The sequence below is a fragment of the Pyrgilauda ruficollis genome, unplaced genomic scaffold (assembly GCF_017590135.1).
Source record: "Pyrgilauda ruficollis isolate IOZ18807 unplaced genomic scaffold, ASM1759013v1 scaffold5, whole genome shotgun sequence".
Taxonomy (NCBI): domain Eukaryota; kingdom Metazoa; phylum Chordata; class Aves; order Passeriformes; family Passeridae; genus Pyrgilauda; species Pyrgilauda ruficollis.
In genome coordinates, this window is record NW_024526599.1 from 508077 (window position 1) to 527277 (window position 19201).

The 19201-nt window shown below is 40.4% G+C and overlaps 1 protein-coding gene across 1 annotated transcript; it reads left to right on the plus strand.

Moving 5' to 3' along the window:
- Positions 1–1357: 1357 nt before the first annotated feature.
- HADH (hydroxyacyl-CoA dehydrogenase) lies at positions 1358–19190 on the plus strand. The gene is made up of 8 exons (XM_041479908.1): positions 1358–1549; positions 4161–4289; positions 5605–5762; positions 10507–10633; positions 11874–11963; positions 13498–13570; positions 16674–16790; positions 17819–19190. Exons 1-8 carry the CDS (start codon positions 1421–1423, stop codon positions 17935–17937), a joined length of 942 nt encoding a protein of 313 aa, XP_041335842.1. The 5' UTR covers positions 1358–1420; the 3' UTR covers positions 17938–19190.
- Positions 19191–19201: the final 11 nt, after the last annotated feature.

Consider the following 19201-nt stretch of genomic DNA (forward strand, 5'->3'; position numbering starts at 1 on the left):
GTGTTTGTGGGGAGGGGTGGGTAACAGCACTGGTGTTAACCAGGAGCTGGCACTCAGCAACAAGAGCTGTAGGTGGAAATCTTGTGTCTTGTGCCCTGGAGTTACATTGCAGGTTACTTGGCATACTGCTATTTTTTGTTTATTTGTTTTTTAGGGGAAATTCATTAATTACCACTCAGCTGGCATTTGTATACACAAAGATCATTAAGGGGGTCTTTGGATAAAGCTGTTTCCAAAGCCACTTCCTGCTCCTACCTAATCCAAGTGAATTTTTTTGCAGTAAGTTTGTGGTACAAAGTGCAGAGATATGAGAATACAACACTTTATTTGAATAAAACAAGCTGCTTAATGTTTACCCGGGTGCTGACTCGAGTAATACTTGCAGTGTTGTCAGCTGCTGCTGAAGTGCAGGTCTTTCTGGTGACAAATTAATTAGATGGAAATCAGGGCAGTCTGCATCTGATATGATTCAGCTGTTAGTTTTTATAATGGAAGAATTTTTCTTGGTTTTTTTTTTTATTTTTTAAATTATAGATGTTTATTATGTATCTTGTGCTAGCCTGGAAATAACATCCCCTTCTAGTCAGGAAGCTTTTGTTGTGGAGAGAAAGCTTCTAATGATGTGAATAGGAAGAGCATTGAGGTGCTGGAGGGTGTCCAGAGAAGGGCAAAGAGGCTGGGAAGGGTCTGGAGCACAGGTCCTGTCAGGAGCGGCTGAGGGCTCTGGCATTGTTTAGCCCGGAGGAAGGGGGCTCAGGACAGACCTTACCGCTCTCTACAACTCCCTGACGGGAGGGTGTAGCCAGGTGCGGGTGCATCTCTTCTCCCACACAACCAGTGATAGGATAAGAGGACACAGCCTTGAGCTGTACCGGCAGAGGTTTAGGTTGGACCCTGTGCTCACAGGGTGGTTTGACACTGGAATGGACTGTCCAGGGAGGTGGTGGAGTCACCGTCCCTGGAGGTGTTTGGTGAAAGACTGGATGTGCCACTTAGTGCCATGGCCCAGTTGACATGGTGGTGTTTGGTCAGGGCTTGGACTCGATGGTCTCGGAGGTCTTTCCAGCCTCGTTGATTCAGCGATTCTGCGGGCACGAGCAGCGGCAGCGGCAAGGTGAGCGCTGAGGGCAGCGCGGTGACCTCTGAGGCAAAGGGCGGGCATCAGCGCAGCCTCGGCCGCCGGCCCAGCGCCAGCCGGGCGTTCGCGGGCGTTCCGGCGGTGCTGACCTTGCCTTTGCTGCTTAGCTCTTAAGGAAGCAGAGCTAGCGAAGGTGAAAGGCCCAACGCGCCTCCCCCGCTGCGGGCAGCTGGGACCGGGCAGCCGGAACCTGCCGCCTTCCCTCGGGGCGGAGCGCGGCCCTCGCCCCGCCCGGCCCGGCCCCGCCTGTCCCGGCCGCGCCGCTCGCTCCGCGCCTTCGCCATGGCCTTCGCCACCCGCCACTTCGTGCGCGCCGCCTCCTCCGACGCCGCCACGGCGGCCGCCAAGAAGCTGCTCATCAAGCATGTCACGATCATCGGCGGCGGCCTCATGGGCGCCGGTATCGCCCAGGTGAGCGCAGTGCGGAGGCCGGGCCGCGGGGCGGGGGGGAGCGGGGGCGCCACTGTCCAGGGAGGTGGGGGCGAGCCCTGCGGCCAGCGCGGGCCCTTCCCGGGCTGCTGCTCCTGCGTCCCCGCGCTCCGCTGGGCTCTTCGCTCGGAGCTGAGCCCGGCCGTGGTGCTGCACCCCGCGCTGTCCCCGGGCGGGAAGGGCGAGCTCTAGGGAGAGCGAGCGGTCTGCTGGCAGACCAGCATTAATAAAACCCACAGCTAAACGTAACCACCCTCCTGGCGCTTCTCGGGATGTGTTGTACTCCGTGATCAAACTCCTTTGCGCTTGCCTTTGCAGGCTGTGTTTGTGTGGGAAGCAGTGGCTGCGCTGGCTCTCGGCCGTGCCGGGACGCGCCCCTGCGCTCCGCTGCCAGGCTGCCGCGGGTTTGGGTTCTGCTGCTGCCGAGGCGGGGTACAAAGTATTGCTGCTCCGCTCCTCTCCTCTCTGCTTGCTCAACTCTCACACTTCTCCTGCTGATCCGCCCATCTTCAGGTCAGACGGCTTGGCGAGAAGAAACAAGGCTGATGGCTTTAATTGTTTAAGGTGGTTCTTAAGACAGTGCGTGGACTAATTGTGAGCAGACAGTGGGTCTGTGGAAATACGAGGAAAATCTTGGCTGGAAAGAAGATTCTTCTAACTTGGCGAGGGAGCATATCTAGTGATATTTTATACATTTTACCAGTAGACTGCAGCAGCTAAAATGAGCATTTAGCTGTCAGTCATCTTCAGAATTATGAAGTGGTTAATATTTAAATAGGACTTAATTTCCCAGAGTTTAATCTCAGGCCTTTGGCTTTTAAGTTCACCTTTAACTTGATAGCTTTAGGACATTAAATTGGAGTGTCCTTTCAGTGATTGAAAATTTTGGCACTTAGTTAATTCCTGTTGCCCAGGATACCAGGGTAATTCACAAACTTAACAAAGAATAAGGGGGGTAGGCAAACATCCGAGCGGAAACTGACAGTGAGGCTGGAGCTCCTGAATAGCAGTTCTCCATTTCAATGAATTAATAGGTTTGCTTCTCAGAACTAAAGATTTCTTACATTCCTGGCAAATCTCTAGCGGATGGAATGCAGAGGCAATTGTTCTAGCTACGAAAATAGTTGTTTGTTCTCTTTTCTGATAAAAACACTCCTCTGTATTGTAATACTTGAGGTTTCCACTGGAGAACCATCAAAGAACAACTTAGAAAAAAGTTGTTCTCGTGTTTGAGGAAGATGCAGACTATGCAAAGCTTATAATTTTCCAGGTGAGTGTGCTGATCTTGTTCTGCTGGACTGCACATTTTTAGAGAGCAGCTTGTTAAGAGAAACATGTCTGGTATTTGACAGTAACAGGGGTTGCAGGCCTCTACCACTGTTAAGGACCCAGGATTGTTGTGCTGACCATCTGCCTCCAGTATATCAATCCAAGCTTCTCTCAAAGCAGAGGTCATTATAACACTGCATGGTGTCTCCCCTGTACCCTATTAACAAAGCTGCTTTTCATCCCTTTTTGAGCACTTAAGAAATTGTGTCTGGCATTTCTTTATTTGCTGGGTTAGTGAGGCAGATTGGATGAGAATATCACAATGCTTTTCTTCATGAGATAGCTGTATTTTCCATTTCAGCTAGCTGTGTTGGAGTAGGTCTTGTGGGTGCATGAGTCTTTAGTCATCACATGTAAGGTTATGTGCAAGGTGAAAGATTGCGGAAGGGAAGCTCTGAAGCTGAGTCACTTTAAAACCATAGGTGGAACTGTGTTTTAATATCTGTTTTACACAGTTACTAAATCACAACTCTCTTAGTTCAAGGATTCTGGAAGTGAAGATAGGCTGTTGCTAACTAACAAGAGGAACATAAAGTAAAAGTGAAGTAACAGATAATGAGCAGCTGATCTTTAATGTGCTGATGCAGTGTGAGACAGTGACGTTAAGTTTTTTTAATTAATTTAAATACCAGCCAAATTCCAACCAAAAAGGCAGTCCAGTAGTGCTGTGTGTAGCTGAGCCAGTGTTTGCACTGTGTAGCCAAGTGCAGAGTAAGGAGATTTTGCAGCCATTCATGTCTGTGTGGAATCCTGGAGTGGCAAATGTCCACTGCTGCTCCCAGCTTCTCTGTCACCTTCCTGTTGCAAGGACATGCTCATGGCCTGACAGCAGAGCTGTGTTCTGATGACATAGGGTTGGCCATCCCTTGTGCCACCTGCTCACCCTGCCAGTGTTCCATTTTGGTCTCCACAGCCCTTTTTCCTTACAAGATCCAAGGCTCTCAGCTAAAACACTCGTTCCTTTCGAGACAGCTGTTTATTCTGTAGCCACAGAATTCAGATGCCTTCAGACAAAAGATTCTGCAGACAGTGTAAGGGAGAGATTTCTTTTTCCTTTTCCCTCAAGTTGTTTGAGACCTTTATCCCTTCAGCATCACCCCAGCTGTATACAGGCTTTTATGATTTTTCTAGTCAAGTGCATTTAATTCGATGTATTTTAGCTCTCTTGTGCCTAAATGCCTGGCGTATTGTCTGTCAACACAAATCAGTATGGTTGGTTGTTTTGTGACATTGATGTTGAATTTTTATTTTTTTTATCTTCCAGGTTGCAGCAGCCAGTGGTCACACTGTGGTGTTAGTTGACCAGTCAGATGAAATCCTTAAAAAGTCTACAAGAGGAATTGAAGAGAGTTTGAAGAGAGTGATAAAGAAGAAGTTTGCAGATAAGCCTGAGGTTGACACCTCCTTCTTTATTCCTCTAGGAAAACTTGGAAGAATAAAACCTGACATTTTGGAATTACGATATTGCAGTTATGCATTATAGAGCATGTTATTATACTTGCTTAAAAAGAAAGCTTTTTTCCCTGTGTGCTCAAGAACCTGGACTTTCAGTTTGTTTTTTATTTTTAATTTAGGGAGGTTGAAAGATGTGTTACCTCATTTTCTTTCCTTAATAAACTTTAGCTTTAAGCTAAAGACTTAAACCAACTTAGCAGTCTTTTAAAACAGATGCTAAATGTGAAATGCAATAAAATTATTCATCACTTAAAAGCAAGCAGTCTTAGAATGCTTACCTGGGAATGCATCCGTTTTGTCCAAAAGCAAATAGTAACAAAATTGTCTTATTACCTGAGTGAGGAGTGTTATTTTCTTTTTTCTCCTCCTAACACTTGGGTACAGGATTATTGCAAAGGAAATGAGAGTGAAAGTGACCATGTTAGATGTATAACTTCACACTTTCATTGCTGAGTAAGTCTTGCATACAGCCAGCCACCATGGTGCAGCTGATGAGTCTGGCTTTGTATCCTAAGGGTTACTGTTGCTGTTCTTGTTTCTCTAAATTACACAGCAGATTAATTTCTTCTTTTGATACATACTAACATATACAATGTATACTGGTATTGATGACTGCCAGAAAATGATGCAGCAGAGGAAGGAAATAAAAAGGGCTTGTTTGCAGGAGTATGGAAGTACCAGGGTAAGTAGAGCACACATATATAATTATTGAGAGCCTTTTAATCAAAAAGAGAACTGTCCACATAATACTTGCACTTTTTGTATGACATTATATTCTACCATATAGGGTTTGGTTTTTTTTATGTGTACTGTATCTCCATTTACCCTTGGCTGAAAGTCTTGCATTTCTGTTTGATTTCTGCCCTCACAAACTATGTCAACAGATTTACGAGTGAGGAAACATTTTTCCCCACTTTTTCACTGAAACTGTAGCTACTGATTGACCAACCAGGTGATCACCCAGACTCTTCTGCTGAAGGCTGGACTACAGCAAATTGTTTTCCTAAAAGATTGGTTTTAAAGGTCTCCTATTTGCTTCAAAACAGATTTGATTGGCTAGGAAAATTTTGTCAGTGGAAAGCATTGTACCTCTAGACACTTAGAACTTTTTTTATTGATTTGACAGAAATGTGGCAGACTGCCTGCATTTCGTGGGGGTTAAAACTACCAGAGAACGTAAGGGGATTCTCATATAAAAGTAAATTAAATCACTGTAAATTAAAAGTAAATTACATCACTTGAAAATGTTTCAGGCTGGTGCTGAGTTCATTAAGAAGACCTTGAAGAACCTCACAACAAGCACAGATGCAGCATCAGTGGTCCACAGCACGGATTTGGTGATAGAAGCCATTGTGGAGAACCTGGAAGTTAAAAATAACCTCTTCAAGACGCTGGATAAGTTTGCTCCAGAGTATGTATATTTTTCCTGGTACATTTTGATACTTAGACTATTTTCTATTTTTACACTCACAGTTAGTTCTCTGTTTTCTTAGCTGCATTTTTTAAGAATGAGTTCTGCTGTCTTAGACTAGCTCCAGACTATCATGTTGGTGTGGAATAGTTGTTGTGCCAGGTGCATAGGTTATAAACGTTCTCAGGTGTGTTGCATTGCTTCATTTGCTTGTTGCACTGCTTCATTTGTTGTTCCAGGTGTGTTTAGTCATTAAGATTGCCTAACTACTTGGCAATTTCAAATCTTAATCCAACTACAAATGCAGAACAGTAGAATTGACTTGTTCCAGTGGACAGGGGTTACTGTTAATGTTGTGTTCCCATACTTAAATAGGGAATTGGAATAAAGTGGATAAATTGGATAAAGTGTTTGTTTCCAGCACACCTGTCATAAACAAGTTTCAAGAAGTCTCAGTCAGCTCAATAATGTCTTAAGTGAACTAACTTTACTTTGTATTACAAAAGTTAGGAAACAGCCATTGCTGGTTATTGTGTGTGATGTAAAAGGGTAAATAGTATTTTAGTAGGTACTCATTCAGTTACATAAAGTCCCTAGAAATGTCTTTGAACTATATTTGATAACTTGTTGGAAGCTACTGTTGAATTGTATCCAAACCCAAAAACGCTATTAAGGTGAGCATGCAGTCTCAGAAATTTGAGCTTTGTAATTGATGAGTCAGGATCACAAGATCTTGACTGCTTGTTGAGATTTTAACTAGTGCAAGTAAATTTGGGGGTATTGGCTAAGAGGTATTCTAGGCTGTCCACTGGGCAAGCTGTGGCTTGAATATCATATCAAGGAAGAAAAGATGTTATCATTAGTTGACTTCAGCCTGGGGAGATTTTCAGGCTTTCTCCTACTGTCAGTAATTAAAATTACCTGGTGATTTTGAAAACAGTAAATGATCACAAGCAGCCATGTACTGAGCACAGTGTAACTTGCCATTGTCCTAACACACAAAAGTAAGTAGATGCCTTTGACATTTATGAGAGTACCTTGTTATGGTTGGTTTGTGCCTATTTTGTGCAAAATTGGTTGGCTGAGTATTTACTGAGCAAATTGGAGTGTACTAAATGTACTGTCTAAAACCAGTCAGCAAGGAAATGTGGGCATGGGGACTTGGAGCCTCACTTAAAAATATGTATGTTTGGAACACCTAAGGCTATTTTTTGTAAGACTGAGCTGTTTGTTAGCATAGCTGCTGTAAAACATCTAATTTTACATCACAGTGTTAAAAGATACCGGGGGTTGTTTAAATATGCTCCTGCCCATTGCAAAAGGGATGATTTTGCAGGGTTGGAAAAATGGCTAAGACAAGAAGCCTTTCTTTTTAAGAGGATATTTGGAAGCTATTATAAACATACAGATATCTTATGTGTAGGATAAAGGAAGGTGAAGTAGATGACAAAAAAATGGGTTGCAGTGTAGAAAATCTAGATGAAAAACTGGTAAAATAGTGATACTTAGTAGTCAAGTGTTTAAAATATTAGCTTTGGGTACAAAAGGTAATTTGTAACTGTGAGAGAGTACAGAGTTGCAGATGGTGTGCTTAGTGTGGGGAAAGGCAGGAACCTGTATGAGTGTTTTTCCATGTGTTAGAAGGAAGCATGAGCTTTACTCATCCCACATGGCACTGTGCTGGAATGGAAAGCTCTCCGTGTCAGTGCAAGATTCCAAAGCCTTTTCTAAGGCTGAATAGTTCAAAATATATACACACCTATTGTATGGACTAACTGTTGTGTCAGCTCAGTAGGGGTGGTAGACTTGTGGTTAATTGGTAACAAAGACAGGATTTGTTTAAAGACAGCTCTGAGTCTCAGGAGGAGCTTAGCTTCTGAGGGGCTGTGAGCATTGATGGCCCTCTGAAGGGTGGGTTACAGGGAGAGACCAGGAAAGATCAGGATGCTGTGGAGGGACGATTTGGCTTCTTTCAAATCTCAGGACTTCCCAAGGGGTGGATGATAGCAGGTGGAAATGTGAGGGGCTATGTGTTATAGCTGTTCTGACAAGATGATGAATTGTGTCTGTGAAATATAAGGTGTGTGAAACCCTGCATTTTTCTTCTTTTGTGATGTATTTCATGTCTCATGCATTTTCTCAGCTGCAGCATGTACTTGTCCATCTCCCATTTTTGCACTATGGAGACCTGTCCAAGGAAAATAATTAAGTCTGGAAACTGCAAAAAACTAAAATATTACAATAGCACAGTTAACTTAATTCCTTTTCCTTTTCTTATACAGTAACTGTAATTCCTCTGAAAATGGATGTAAACATGTAGGATGAGAAAGCTATTCTTTTATTGAGAGAAGTTGTATTTGTGAGTGGGGAGGAAATTCCTCCTAAGTGTTCAAATCAAATGTAATAAGCCAGGAGCATTTGGCAACCCCAGAGCACCTTGGAAACTCAGGGTATTCCCCACCTGGGTAGTTGTCCAGCTGAAATAGTGGATGCTGTTTCTTGGGTAACATTAGTCTGAGAACATATTGGTTTAAGTTCTTGGAACTTAGCAAAAATTTATGTTCTTGAAACTTTGCAAAATGTAGAAGGCAGTATTGTATGTTCTATTCCTCTTGGTATTAAACTCCCCATATTTGCTATTTATTACTGTGTTACATGGTCATCATCTTTGGAGCAGAGTAAAGCATTGCTACCCACTCTTCAGTTCTGTTTTCCTTTTCTTGAATGGAGTTAGTCTTGCATTTCAATTTTAAAAAAGGTCAGGCTAGGATTTTTGTAGACACTGCAACACTTTTCCAAACAGTTGTAATGAATATGACAAAAGAACTTTTGCGTATCCACTTTAAAAACTTTTCTGTACTTGATTTCTGTTTTTTTCTGGGATGTAGGAAATGCCCATCAATATTCCTCGGTCTAGGATTTGCCTTTAGATGTGGAAACTCATCTTGGACCTGGCCCATGTGTTTCAGCTGTTCACTGTGTTAGAATGAATGTGTTATAAAACTGTTAAAAAAAGAGGTATTGTTCACTGTTTGCTGTGTAAGGCAGCTGGACTGTAAGAGTTGGGTTTATTGGAAATGTTTATTAACGTTTCTCTGCTTTTGACGTCTTTTCCTGAGCCACTAGATGGCACCAAGAGAAAGCACTCTGCTGCTGGGAAAGCCATTCTGTGGTTTCACTAGTTCTGGCTTCCCAAAGCCTCCCAACTCTGCTGTCATCTGAAGCATGGATTGTGTCATTCTAAGTCACAGAGACATGAAAATTTTATTCTAAACTCAACTGAAATCAATTGGTTGGTCAGAGAATAAAGTGTAACTAAAATGCACTTGTTCACAGTGCAAATCCAATGATTTTCTTTTTTCCAAGGCTTTCTATTGTGTGAGGCTATGGAAGAGGTACTGAGGTAAAATCTCTTAAGTGAACTCAGTTATGAACCTAGCAATGATTGTATTTCACAAATCAATGTGTTTCTTTTTATATGAATATTTTAATTTTTATATACAGTGGCAAATTTTTGGTGAGACTTTTGTATGCACTGACCTTGCAAAGTCAAAACTATGAAATGCAGAATGCTCCTTTTAGTACCTCACCTCAGAACAGCATAAGGCCACTTTATGATGGGGAGATAGTAAAAGAATATTTATAAGAAGAGTAAACAAGAATTTTCAGGAATTTTTCTTTCCTTCACTATAACAAAAAAGAAAGCGTCATAAATATGGAAAGCAAACTTAGTGTTTTTGTCTTGAAATGTTTTCTTTAATGCCACTATAAAATGTTGCCATGACTTGGACATAACTTTTCTGAAAGCTCTGTTGTAAAGCTCAGTTACATCTTAGTACAATGTAAGCAAAATATCAACATAGATAAACATTTGCTGGGTCCAGCAGGATAACTTTTTGAAGGAGTAGTTGGATGCAGCCCAAAATAAAAGGTAGGTTTTAATCTCTAATTTAGTTTCTGATTTTCTTATTTGAAGAAAAAGCCATTTCTCTAAGGTTTTGGTGTGATAGCAGAGCTGTTGAGGTTTTGAGATATTTTTGGAAAAAAAAACCCAAACAAACAAAAAATCCAAACCATCATAAATTGCAGTTAGTAAATCTGGTTTATGTTTGGAGAAGGACTTCATATATGTCTTAAAATTCTTGGCAATTTTTAGATCTTTTGCACTGTCCTATGCATGGCAGGTCTTAAATTTTCTCGGGTTTTTTTTTCCCTGTTAAATCTTTTCTCTGGTGGTAGGTTTGCTCATCATGTCTATCATTGGTAATTTTAAAACAAAGTAGATTGCAAATTTTCTGTAAGACTCCAAAGTGCATTTTTGACATGGCATATGATCGGGTTTCAATAAATGTGTAAATGTGTTAACAGCAAATAAAAATACCCTTAGGTTTCCAGGGTTGCTGAAGGAATTACCTAGAATGGATCTGAAGGAATTACCTAGAATGGATCTGAAGGAATTACCTAGAATGGATTTGGGGAGTGAAATAAAAATTTCTACTTGCACAGTCCTTTTTTCTAGCCCTAATAAAAGCATTCAGTGTAATTCCTCAAGAATCGGAAAGTCACACGGTCTTTGCAGTGGTGGTTTAATCATTGCTGTGCTTAGACCTCAGAAAAAGGACTGCGATAAACTGCAGGAATATTTCTGAGGATTCTTGGATGGTTAGCCAGTGGATGTCTATTTATGTTTGGTGCCTCATTCTCCTACTGTCCTTTATGCAGTCTATATATTTCTTATTTCCAGGCATACGATATTTGCAAGCAACACTTCATCCTTGCAAATCACAAAGATGGCAAATGCAACCACCAGGCAGGACCGATTTGGGGGTCTCCATTTCTTCAATCCTGTGCCTATGATGAAGCTTGTGGAGGTGAGTGTCTTATGAGCACGCCTTACAGGGGCTGCTGTCCTCATGTTCCATCAGCTACTGCTCTAGCCCAGCAGTGCAATTGTCCGCAGCGGGATTTCAGTTAGATTGACAGAGCAGATCTCTGTTTGCAGCTGTCTGATGTGGAATTTGCTGCCTCTAGTGATTGGAGGTGCTGCAGTCTCTGTTGAGGGGCGGCTTTAAGACACAGAGGTAACTCCTTCAGTGTCAAGGCTCCTGAGTTCTCCACTGAACTGCCAACAGAGGTGCTGTTTAGAGCCATCATTTCAAGCAGGGAGGCTTATTCATAAGAATTGCTGATACCATTGTAGAAATAAATAGAAAATGTCAGGAGATGAAATCTTATTGCCTTGTCACTTTTGAAACAAAGTCAGTCGTGTTTGTTTCAATATTTCCAGTGTTACAGGCTGGGGAAGAGGGGCTGGAAATCTCACCAGAGGAAAAGGATCTGGGAGTGCTGCCTGATAGCTGCTGAATGTGAGCCAGTGTGTACCCAGGTGACCAGGAAGGCCAATGCCATCCTGCTTGTGTGAAAAATAGTGTGGCCAGCGTGACCAGGGCCATGACTGTCCCCCTGTACTCGGCACTGGTGAGGCCACACCTTGAATGCTGTGTCCAGTTCTGGGCCTTTTACTACAAGAAAAGACACTGAGGTGCTGCAGAGTGTCCAGAGAAAGGAAACAGAACTGGTGAAGAGTCCAGAGAGTAACTCACATGAGGAGCAGCTGAGGGAGCTGGGTTGTTTAGCATGAGAAAAGGAGGCCAAGGAGAAACCTTATCAATCCCTAAAATTACCTGAGAGAGGGTTGTGGAGAGGTGGAGTAGCTGCTAGAACTTGTTATATCAGGAATTGCGGCTGTTTAAATGATTCTCTGGAGTGATGTCTTTGTGTTTCCCAAGACAAGAGACTATGTAGCTTTTAGAGTTATTTTGATACATTATAATCTCTTAAGTGTGCTTTCAAAGAATAGTTCCTTTTACCATCCTTCCATAGAGGCTGAGTGGGAAAGTGTCTTAAAGAAACACAACATTGCAAAATGCTGTATCTATGTGTGAAATAGTGTTCCGTGGCTGTTACATATCTACACATTCAAGTTGGTTTTCTGCAAAATGTTTTGTGAATTTCTGGAAGAGTGTTCTGGATTACATTGCTGCAATGGGGAAATTGGAGAGATTCTGCTCAGAAATATGCTTATGCTCTCTCTACCTTCCTTGTACCCAGGTCATCAAGACTCCAATGACCAGCCAAAAGACTTTTGAATCACTTGTGGATTTCAGTAAAGCAGTAGGAAAGAGTCCTGTCAGTTGCAAGGTGAGTATGTTTTGACAGTATAGTGTTTAGAGGGTCTGTCCTTGTAGGCTGTTAATTTTAAGGTGGTAGGTTTTAGTAGATGTATGAGCACACTTCAAAAATTTCCAGGCTGCTTCTTGTCCTGTTTGTCTTCATAATTAAGAGCAATTTGACAAAGAAAACACCCACATTTACCACAAATTCTTCAAAGTGCAATGGCTCTAGACATCCTGTCTAGAGCAGCAAAACTCACAGATATCAGAGCTTACTGTTGTGGAGTTTTTTTTTTCAAGTCCTGCAGAAGCATACACTGGAGAGCTTAAGCAGGAGCTCATCTTTAGCCATGCCAGACACAAATCTACTGCCTCTTGTACTGTGAAGCAGTTGGCTGAATCCTCCATGGTGTGTGCTCATTGCAAGTTTTTCTTAAGACTGCAGTAACTAGACACATATTAATCTTAATTTCTTCTCAGCTTTGGGTTTTTTTCTCTAGAGAAACACCCTACTTTGAAAGCTCACTTTTTCTGAATCCATTAAGCTGTGGTCTGGATAGCTTTATGCAAGCTACTGCTTTGGGTTTCACAGCCCCCAGGAGACAGTTGATAATAAAAAGAAGGGCCTGCAATCCGGTAGTTACTGGATTAATTAATTCAGCTTCTGGATGCTGGACTCTAATTCTGGCTATGTTCTCTAAATTCTGACCAAATTGTTCTGTGGCTGTAGTTGACTTTTTTCCTATTTCCTGTTTAGTACTATGCAATGTGTAGAATATATGATGAATTGTTATAAATTAGCTTGGATAGATAATAATGCAGTACTCACACCTGAACTTTTCTTTATTTTTAATTCTTGCCTATAGGGGAAACTTTGCTTGGGCTTCTCTGGATGAAATATTGAGATAAAGTGGAATAAATAATAAACATCTGAAACAGCAATAATATTCAAAATAATGCTATATTTGCAAAACTCTCTTGTGTTTGATTGATTGATTGATTGTGCTTTTGATTGATGCTTGTGCAAAAGAAGTTTTGTATTCATTTGTTACCTTCTTGTAGCATGTGTCTTATCTTTTCATTGTTAGTGTTGATGTTTGCTGTTAAATCTATCCTAACTTTCAAAAGTATGGATCACCAGTGAGCAGTGGGGGGAAAAGCAGACTATTTAGTCAGGAGTGCTTCTGGTAGTAGACACACACAAAAAAAACCTTCTAGGGAAGAACTACTTTTTTCCTAACCTTCAGGAAATCATATCATTAAGACTCTTGATAAAGAAAAGACTAGCCATATTAAATTGTTTTAAGATTAATTGCTTTGGCTTGTAGTAGTCTTATTGTTCTCAGTCATGATGTCTGTTTATGTGCCATTCCTTGTTTGAATTTCACAATGTTATATGCTTTAATATTGATCAGATAAATGAGATGAAAAATACAGTTCAGAGAGTATCTTAAGTAATGACACAATAAGTGTCGTCATCCACTTGTTTTATTTGTCACGTAGCATTGAGTGTAGTTCTGGTAAAGAGTGTTTACTTAGGATCACTTTTTTATTTTTCACAGGATACTCCAGGGTTTATTGTAAACCGTCTCCTGGTGCCATATATGATGGAAGCTGTTCGTCTTTTTGAGAGAGGTACTTGGTGGGATATTGACTTCAAGGGATGTTGACATATAACACTACAAAATGTTACTTTGCTTCAGAAAAGCCATGGGGTTCCCTCAAAATTTTCAGACATTAAAGGCTGGAAATGAATAGAGAATGTTAAATATGAGCCAACATGTGTAGCTGGAAAGGCCTTGCCTTCACTTTGAAATGTCAGGTTATGCAGAGTTGGAAGATACTTGTGTGTGAAATTCCTGGTGGTGGAAAATGTTTCTGGCTTGGAGATGACAAGGTGAATGTATTGCCATTGTAAAAATATCCATTGCCAGCTATTCAGGAGCTTTCTCTATCCCAGGAGACATTGATAAAAGTGATTGAAAGTCCCATAATGGGACCATTAATAAAGTTCTCCTGAGTTCACTTACATGGGGCTGGTGAAATAAACCACCAGTTTTGAGGTAAGTGGTGTAATAGTGTCACACTGTGGTACTGGCACTGAAGTGATTTGAGCTCAGCTACTGCCACGTAAAACTTCCTGTTCCCCTTCTGTGTTGATTTTTAGACATAGATTCTTCAGGAACTCCAGTCTCACTGCTGGCCTCTTACATTAATATGTAGGTAAAAATAATTATGAATCCCCAAAGAACCACTGAATTTTTCAAAGCATTGAAGCTTGTTTTGAAAAGAAGCCAATAATGAATGTAGTGGATAAAGATGAAATTACAGACTATAATTGCTTTTATTTCAAGTGCTCTGCTTGTAGCTCTGTGCTACTAAGAATGTCATTTGAAACATTTTGTTTTTGAAATCACTGCCTTTTTACAGATGAAAGCACTCTATTTTCAGGATTCCACCAAGTATGCTTTAAATATTAAAAATCTCTTTTAAAGCACATGGAAGGGATGGTTTGATTTCTAAAAAAAAAAAAAAAAAATGAAACGACACTACTTGTTTATCCATCAACAGATGTACCTAATTACATCTCAAAGGGAGAAAAGAGCAAATTTAGTGACTTGAAAGGCAAAGGCATGAATGTGAGGGGGCATTATTCTTTTAGAAAAAGTCACAATTTTGAATAAAGTGTATGGATGTTTCAGTGTGTTTAAAAGAGGTGCCTTTGTTAAGTGACATGTATCATTGTGCATATTTCAGGAGACAACAGAACTTTTAATTAAATGCAGAAGAAAACAGTTACTGAGTTTGTATGTTAAAACTGAGTGCTTTTACCTAAGCAAAACAATATTTTGATTTAATCTTTATTATTTTTGTATCTTCTCCCATAGTATGATATTTCTAAAATTGCTAAAATTCATTTGTGACTTTTTAACTTTAATGAAATCTATTTTAAAAGCTAGTTGATGTCTTGGGAAGATTGATGGCTGTCTTTTATTCATATGTTCCAGTGAATCAGGTTAAATTTCTATAATATCCTTTGTGTTTATTCTCGGAGTAGACACTTCAGCCAGCTTGTCATCTACATTAAATGAAATTGTGTCTCTTTCCTGGTAACTCCAAGCACTGAAATGCCATTTTATTGGACTAGTCCTTGCATTTTTATTTGTACAAAATCTCATTCTGTTAAATGTGCACTTTTGCATAAGCAATATATCTTTAGTATATTAACAATGACTTAAACAGGGCATATTGTAAATATTAATATATAGTGGTCTGTACTGCTCTGTCCTTAGTGGATAAACTAAAAAGCAGTCAGCTAAGTTTCTATGGAAGTCTGCTTTGTACTGTAGGACAGATTAGAATGAGCTAGGGATATAGCCTTTGTTTGCCCTTTTACTGCTTTTTATTGTGTTGTAATTAAACTGTTGGGTGGCCAAGTCCCAAGTTTGACAAAGTGGGGCAAATCTGTTGAGAGAACAAATCTGTATACCTGCATCAGCTGCAAATGAGCTGAGGATTTAGCTGTGTTTGAATTTGGGGAACTGAAATTATGTTTGAATTAGGTAAGGGTATTCTCTGCAGCTTCTCAGAAATAAAATGTGGCTTAAAAAAACATTGTCAGCTTTAAAGAGTAAAAGGAGGTATATGTAAATTATTAGTTCATACAGAACTGTCACTGAAGTTGTTACCTTTACAAGAGATTTTGTAAATTTATTTCTAGGGTTCTCTGATCTTAGGCATATAAATTGCACAGGCTGTGTCTGCCAAGCTGCCGGACACCGTGCATGCCTGTACGCATTGAGCACGGAGGTTACTTAACAAGTACCTCTGGGGTGTGTATAACTTCATCCTTTTTGTAGCATCTGCAGAGAAAGTGCTCTGCCTTCCTCAAAATTTGGGTTAGAGGTACGCAGTAGAGGTGCATCTGCTTTGATGACAGTCTAAAATATGTATTCCCAGCTAAAGAATGAGGTTAAAGTTAACTGTGACAATGTGGCAGTGCAGGATTTGTATTTTTATAGGCACAGACTGAAGTAGAAGTAACACATTTCTGATAATTTTGATCATTTCTTTTAAAATAATTTTGGAATTCATGAATGCAACTGCACCTGCACAGTCATTTCAGGTCTCTCTTATCTGCCATCTCTGATTCCAACAGATATCCTCTGGTGATAGGTGCTGTAGCTAAGCAGGTTACTCAGATGCTCCTGCTCCCCTCTCCATGCCTGCCTTACCCATCAGCTGGATATCACTTGTGTTCTGGCAGCTGTAGTGTAAGGATAGCTCTGTCCTGTGCATCGTTCAAAAGCTGCTGCTGATCTCATGAAGCTGAAATTGAAAATTGAGTTGTTTCCTTACTTACCCTGTTCTGCTGCCTCTAAAAGAAGCTCTTGTTTCTTCATACTGACCAGTTCTTCCTTTAAGTTGTTCTGATAGGGTCAGCATGGTAGCTGTGGCTCCATCAGCAGTGCAGTGCTCTGTATTGAAATGCAAGAGGAAACCAGGAAAATGGAAAGCAGGCCTGCAGGGCTTGCTTTTTTTTTTCTTTTTTTGTGAGAGGTTCAGCTTTATGCTTCAGCATGTGTATGCTGACTCCAGTTTTTGTGGCTGTGAAACATGCAGAGATTTCTGTGAAGAGCTGCACCAGGGTGAAATAACACCTTGTTAATTATTTATAAGTGGTGCCAAGGAGATGTGGAATCTTCTCTGTTCATCAAACTGTCAATCTTTTCTCTAGGAGATGCATCAAAGGAAGATATTGATGTTGCTATGAAGCTTGGGGCTGGCTATCCCATGGGTCCATTTGAACTGCTGGACTATGTTGGGTTGGATACCAGTAAATACATTATAGATGGTACTGCATGCTTCTTTTTTCTGCCTTTCCACTTTCTAGCTAAATTGTAGATGTTTTAATGCAAATGTGACTCTTAATTATTTAAACTGAATGTTTCTGGTATAGCCTTTGAACTGTTGAGGAGAAAGGAGTTAGGATTCAGCTCAGAATGCTGTGTGAGTACAGCGTTTGTACTGCATGCCTGTGCCCTTTGTACATGGGGACAGAACAGTGGTGGCTTTGCTGACCTTATCAAGTACTATTGGAAAATAATAATGATATTAACATTAATAGTACTTTATATTACTAAAAAGAATCAGTGGGAAGGGTGACATGTACTGGAGGTGAGGAATTCTGTGAAAATCAACAAATGTTGAGACTCCCTATCCTTTTTCTACCAGCCGTATTTTCATTCTTAATTAATAGCAAATATCTCAAAAGATATAAGTGAACCATCTCCCTGTCACTTCAGTTAATAAGTGGGTGAATGCCAATACAGTAACAAAACCACACATAATTGGTGATGGCTTGTTGATGGTTGTTGTGTTCTTTTGCATGAGCAGCTCAAACATTCTCTGAGGCAGAATGTCACTTTGATGATGGCATTTTCAGTGGAACCTCTTTTGCTCTTGGTCAGTGCTGTGGAGTAGTATTATACTGTTCTAAGTAACCATGTGTTTCACAGGTAGAAATTCAATTTGGAATTTCTTTGCACTTGAATTTCTTTTCAGCAGAGCCTTTATTTTATTTCTTTGTACTTAACTATGTTTCAAAAGATCACCTTAATTGTTTTAAAAATTCCTCAATTGTGGAGATTATAAGGTGTTTGGAGTGCACTGAGCCTGAAGACTAATTCTTAGATTTGTGCATAATCATCAATACTGACCTGGGCTTTATGAAGCTGTACTGCTGGGTCTCAGCGTAGAATAAGTTCCAGTCCTTCTTCAGTTTTCTGACCTTTGAATATTTTTCTAAGGACATGCAGATCTCTATTAACTTTGCATATAAACAGAACTGTTACTAATTCATCCACTTCCCTTCCTTTCCAGGATGGCATTCATTAGAGCCCAACAATCCTCTTTTTGCACCCAGCCCACTCCTGAATAAACTGGTAGAAGAAAAGAAGTTGGGTAAAAAGACTGGAGAAGGATTTTACAAATACAAATGAACTCCAGACCTGAAGAGGTGTTAAACTATCTGTATATGCAATTCAGCATTGCCATAATACAGGTGTTTAAACCTTCCCAAGTGTGGCACAAGCTGCATTTAGAACATAACTCACTTGTGAACTGAGTGATTGCACTAGCTAACTATGGTCAATGCTTGATTTCGTAGATTTTTTTTTTTGTAATTCCAAAAAGCTTTCTATGTACAGTGCCTTCGTGAAATGTTGATTTTTCTCAGGTGCAGTACGGAATGACAAGTGAATTTATGTATTTGAGACGTTATTATATTGATGGGGAAAATCCTAAAAATAACCTCACTTTCTTAAAAATAAAACTTTCAACAATTTTGTATTGAGTGTGAGGGCTTGCAGTTGTGTGTTGGATGGGGCCCACAGGGTGGCAATCTCTTCCCACACTAGCAAGTGCAGCCTTGGAAAGGCAGTGGGTTGTTTTGTTAGGATTTTTCTTAAGTGCACTGCTAATCTGTAGATGTAAATTACAGTGCCTTGAACAATAATGTTTTGAAAGACATCTTTAAAAACAAATAAAAGAATCCCACAATGAGAGGCTGCTCCCCAAACAGAAGGTTCCCAATAAAGCATTTAAAAGCTCATGATTTGCATTGGGGTTTTCTAGCATTTTCAATTAATGGTTGAGGGCCTACTTTTGCTAGGTGCTGTAGAAACATAATGAAAATTTCTAGGGGATTTCTGCTTTCAGGGGCATAAGCTAGGATGCTGGTGAAAGCTTCTGAATGTTTTCTAGAGTCCTGTAAATTGGCTGTATTTAAAGTGTCATTTTTACACCCATACACTACTACCATAGTTGAGTGCCTTCAGGATTGCAGTTGGGAGTTTGTGCTGTGTAAACAAATAAGTGTCTCTGGCTGTGTGAGGCACCTTCTGTTTTGCAACTTCATTTCCTTGGGGTGTAGCAGGGCTGAATTTGTCCATGGTGGGAGTGCATCAAATCCTGTCTTTTCTCCAAGTATTGCAGAGCAAGTGGGCATGAGGATTGGTGTTCCAGTTCAACTCAGTAGTAGTGTTCCTTTACTTTCTGTACTTAGTGCTTATATACATATTTTTAGTTCCAGAAATTATGAGTAATTATTTAATGCTGTGCTGCCTGTTCCTCTCTCCTCCATCATCTAATTCAGATTGCATATGTAGAAACTGAGTGCTGACAGAGGATAGTTTCCTGGACATGATCACATAAGAAATTTCTGAGTAGAGAATAAAATTTTTGGTTTATTGGATCCTAGTCCTT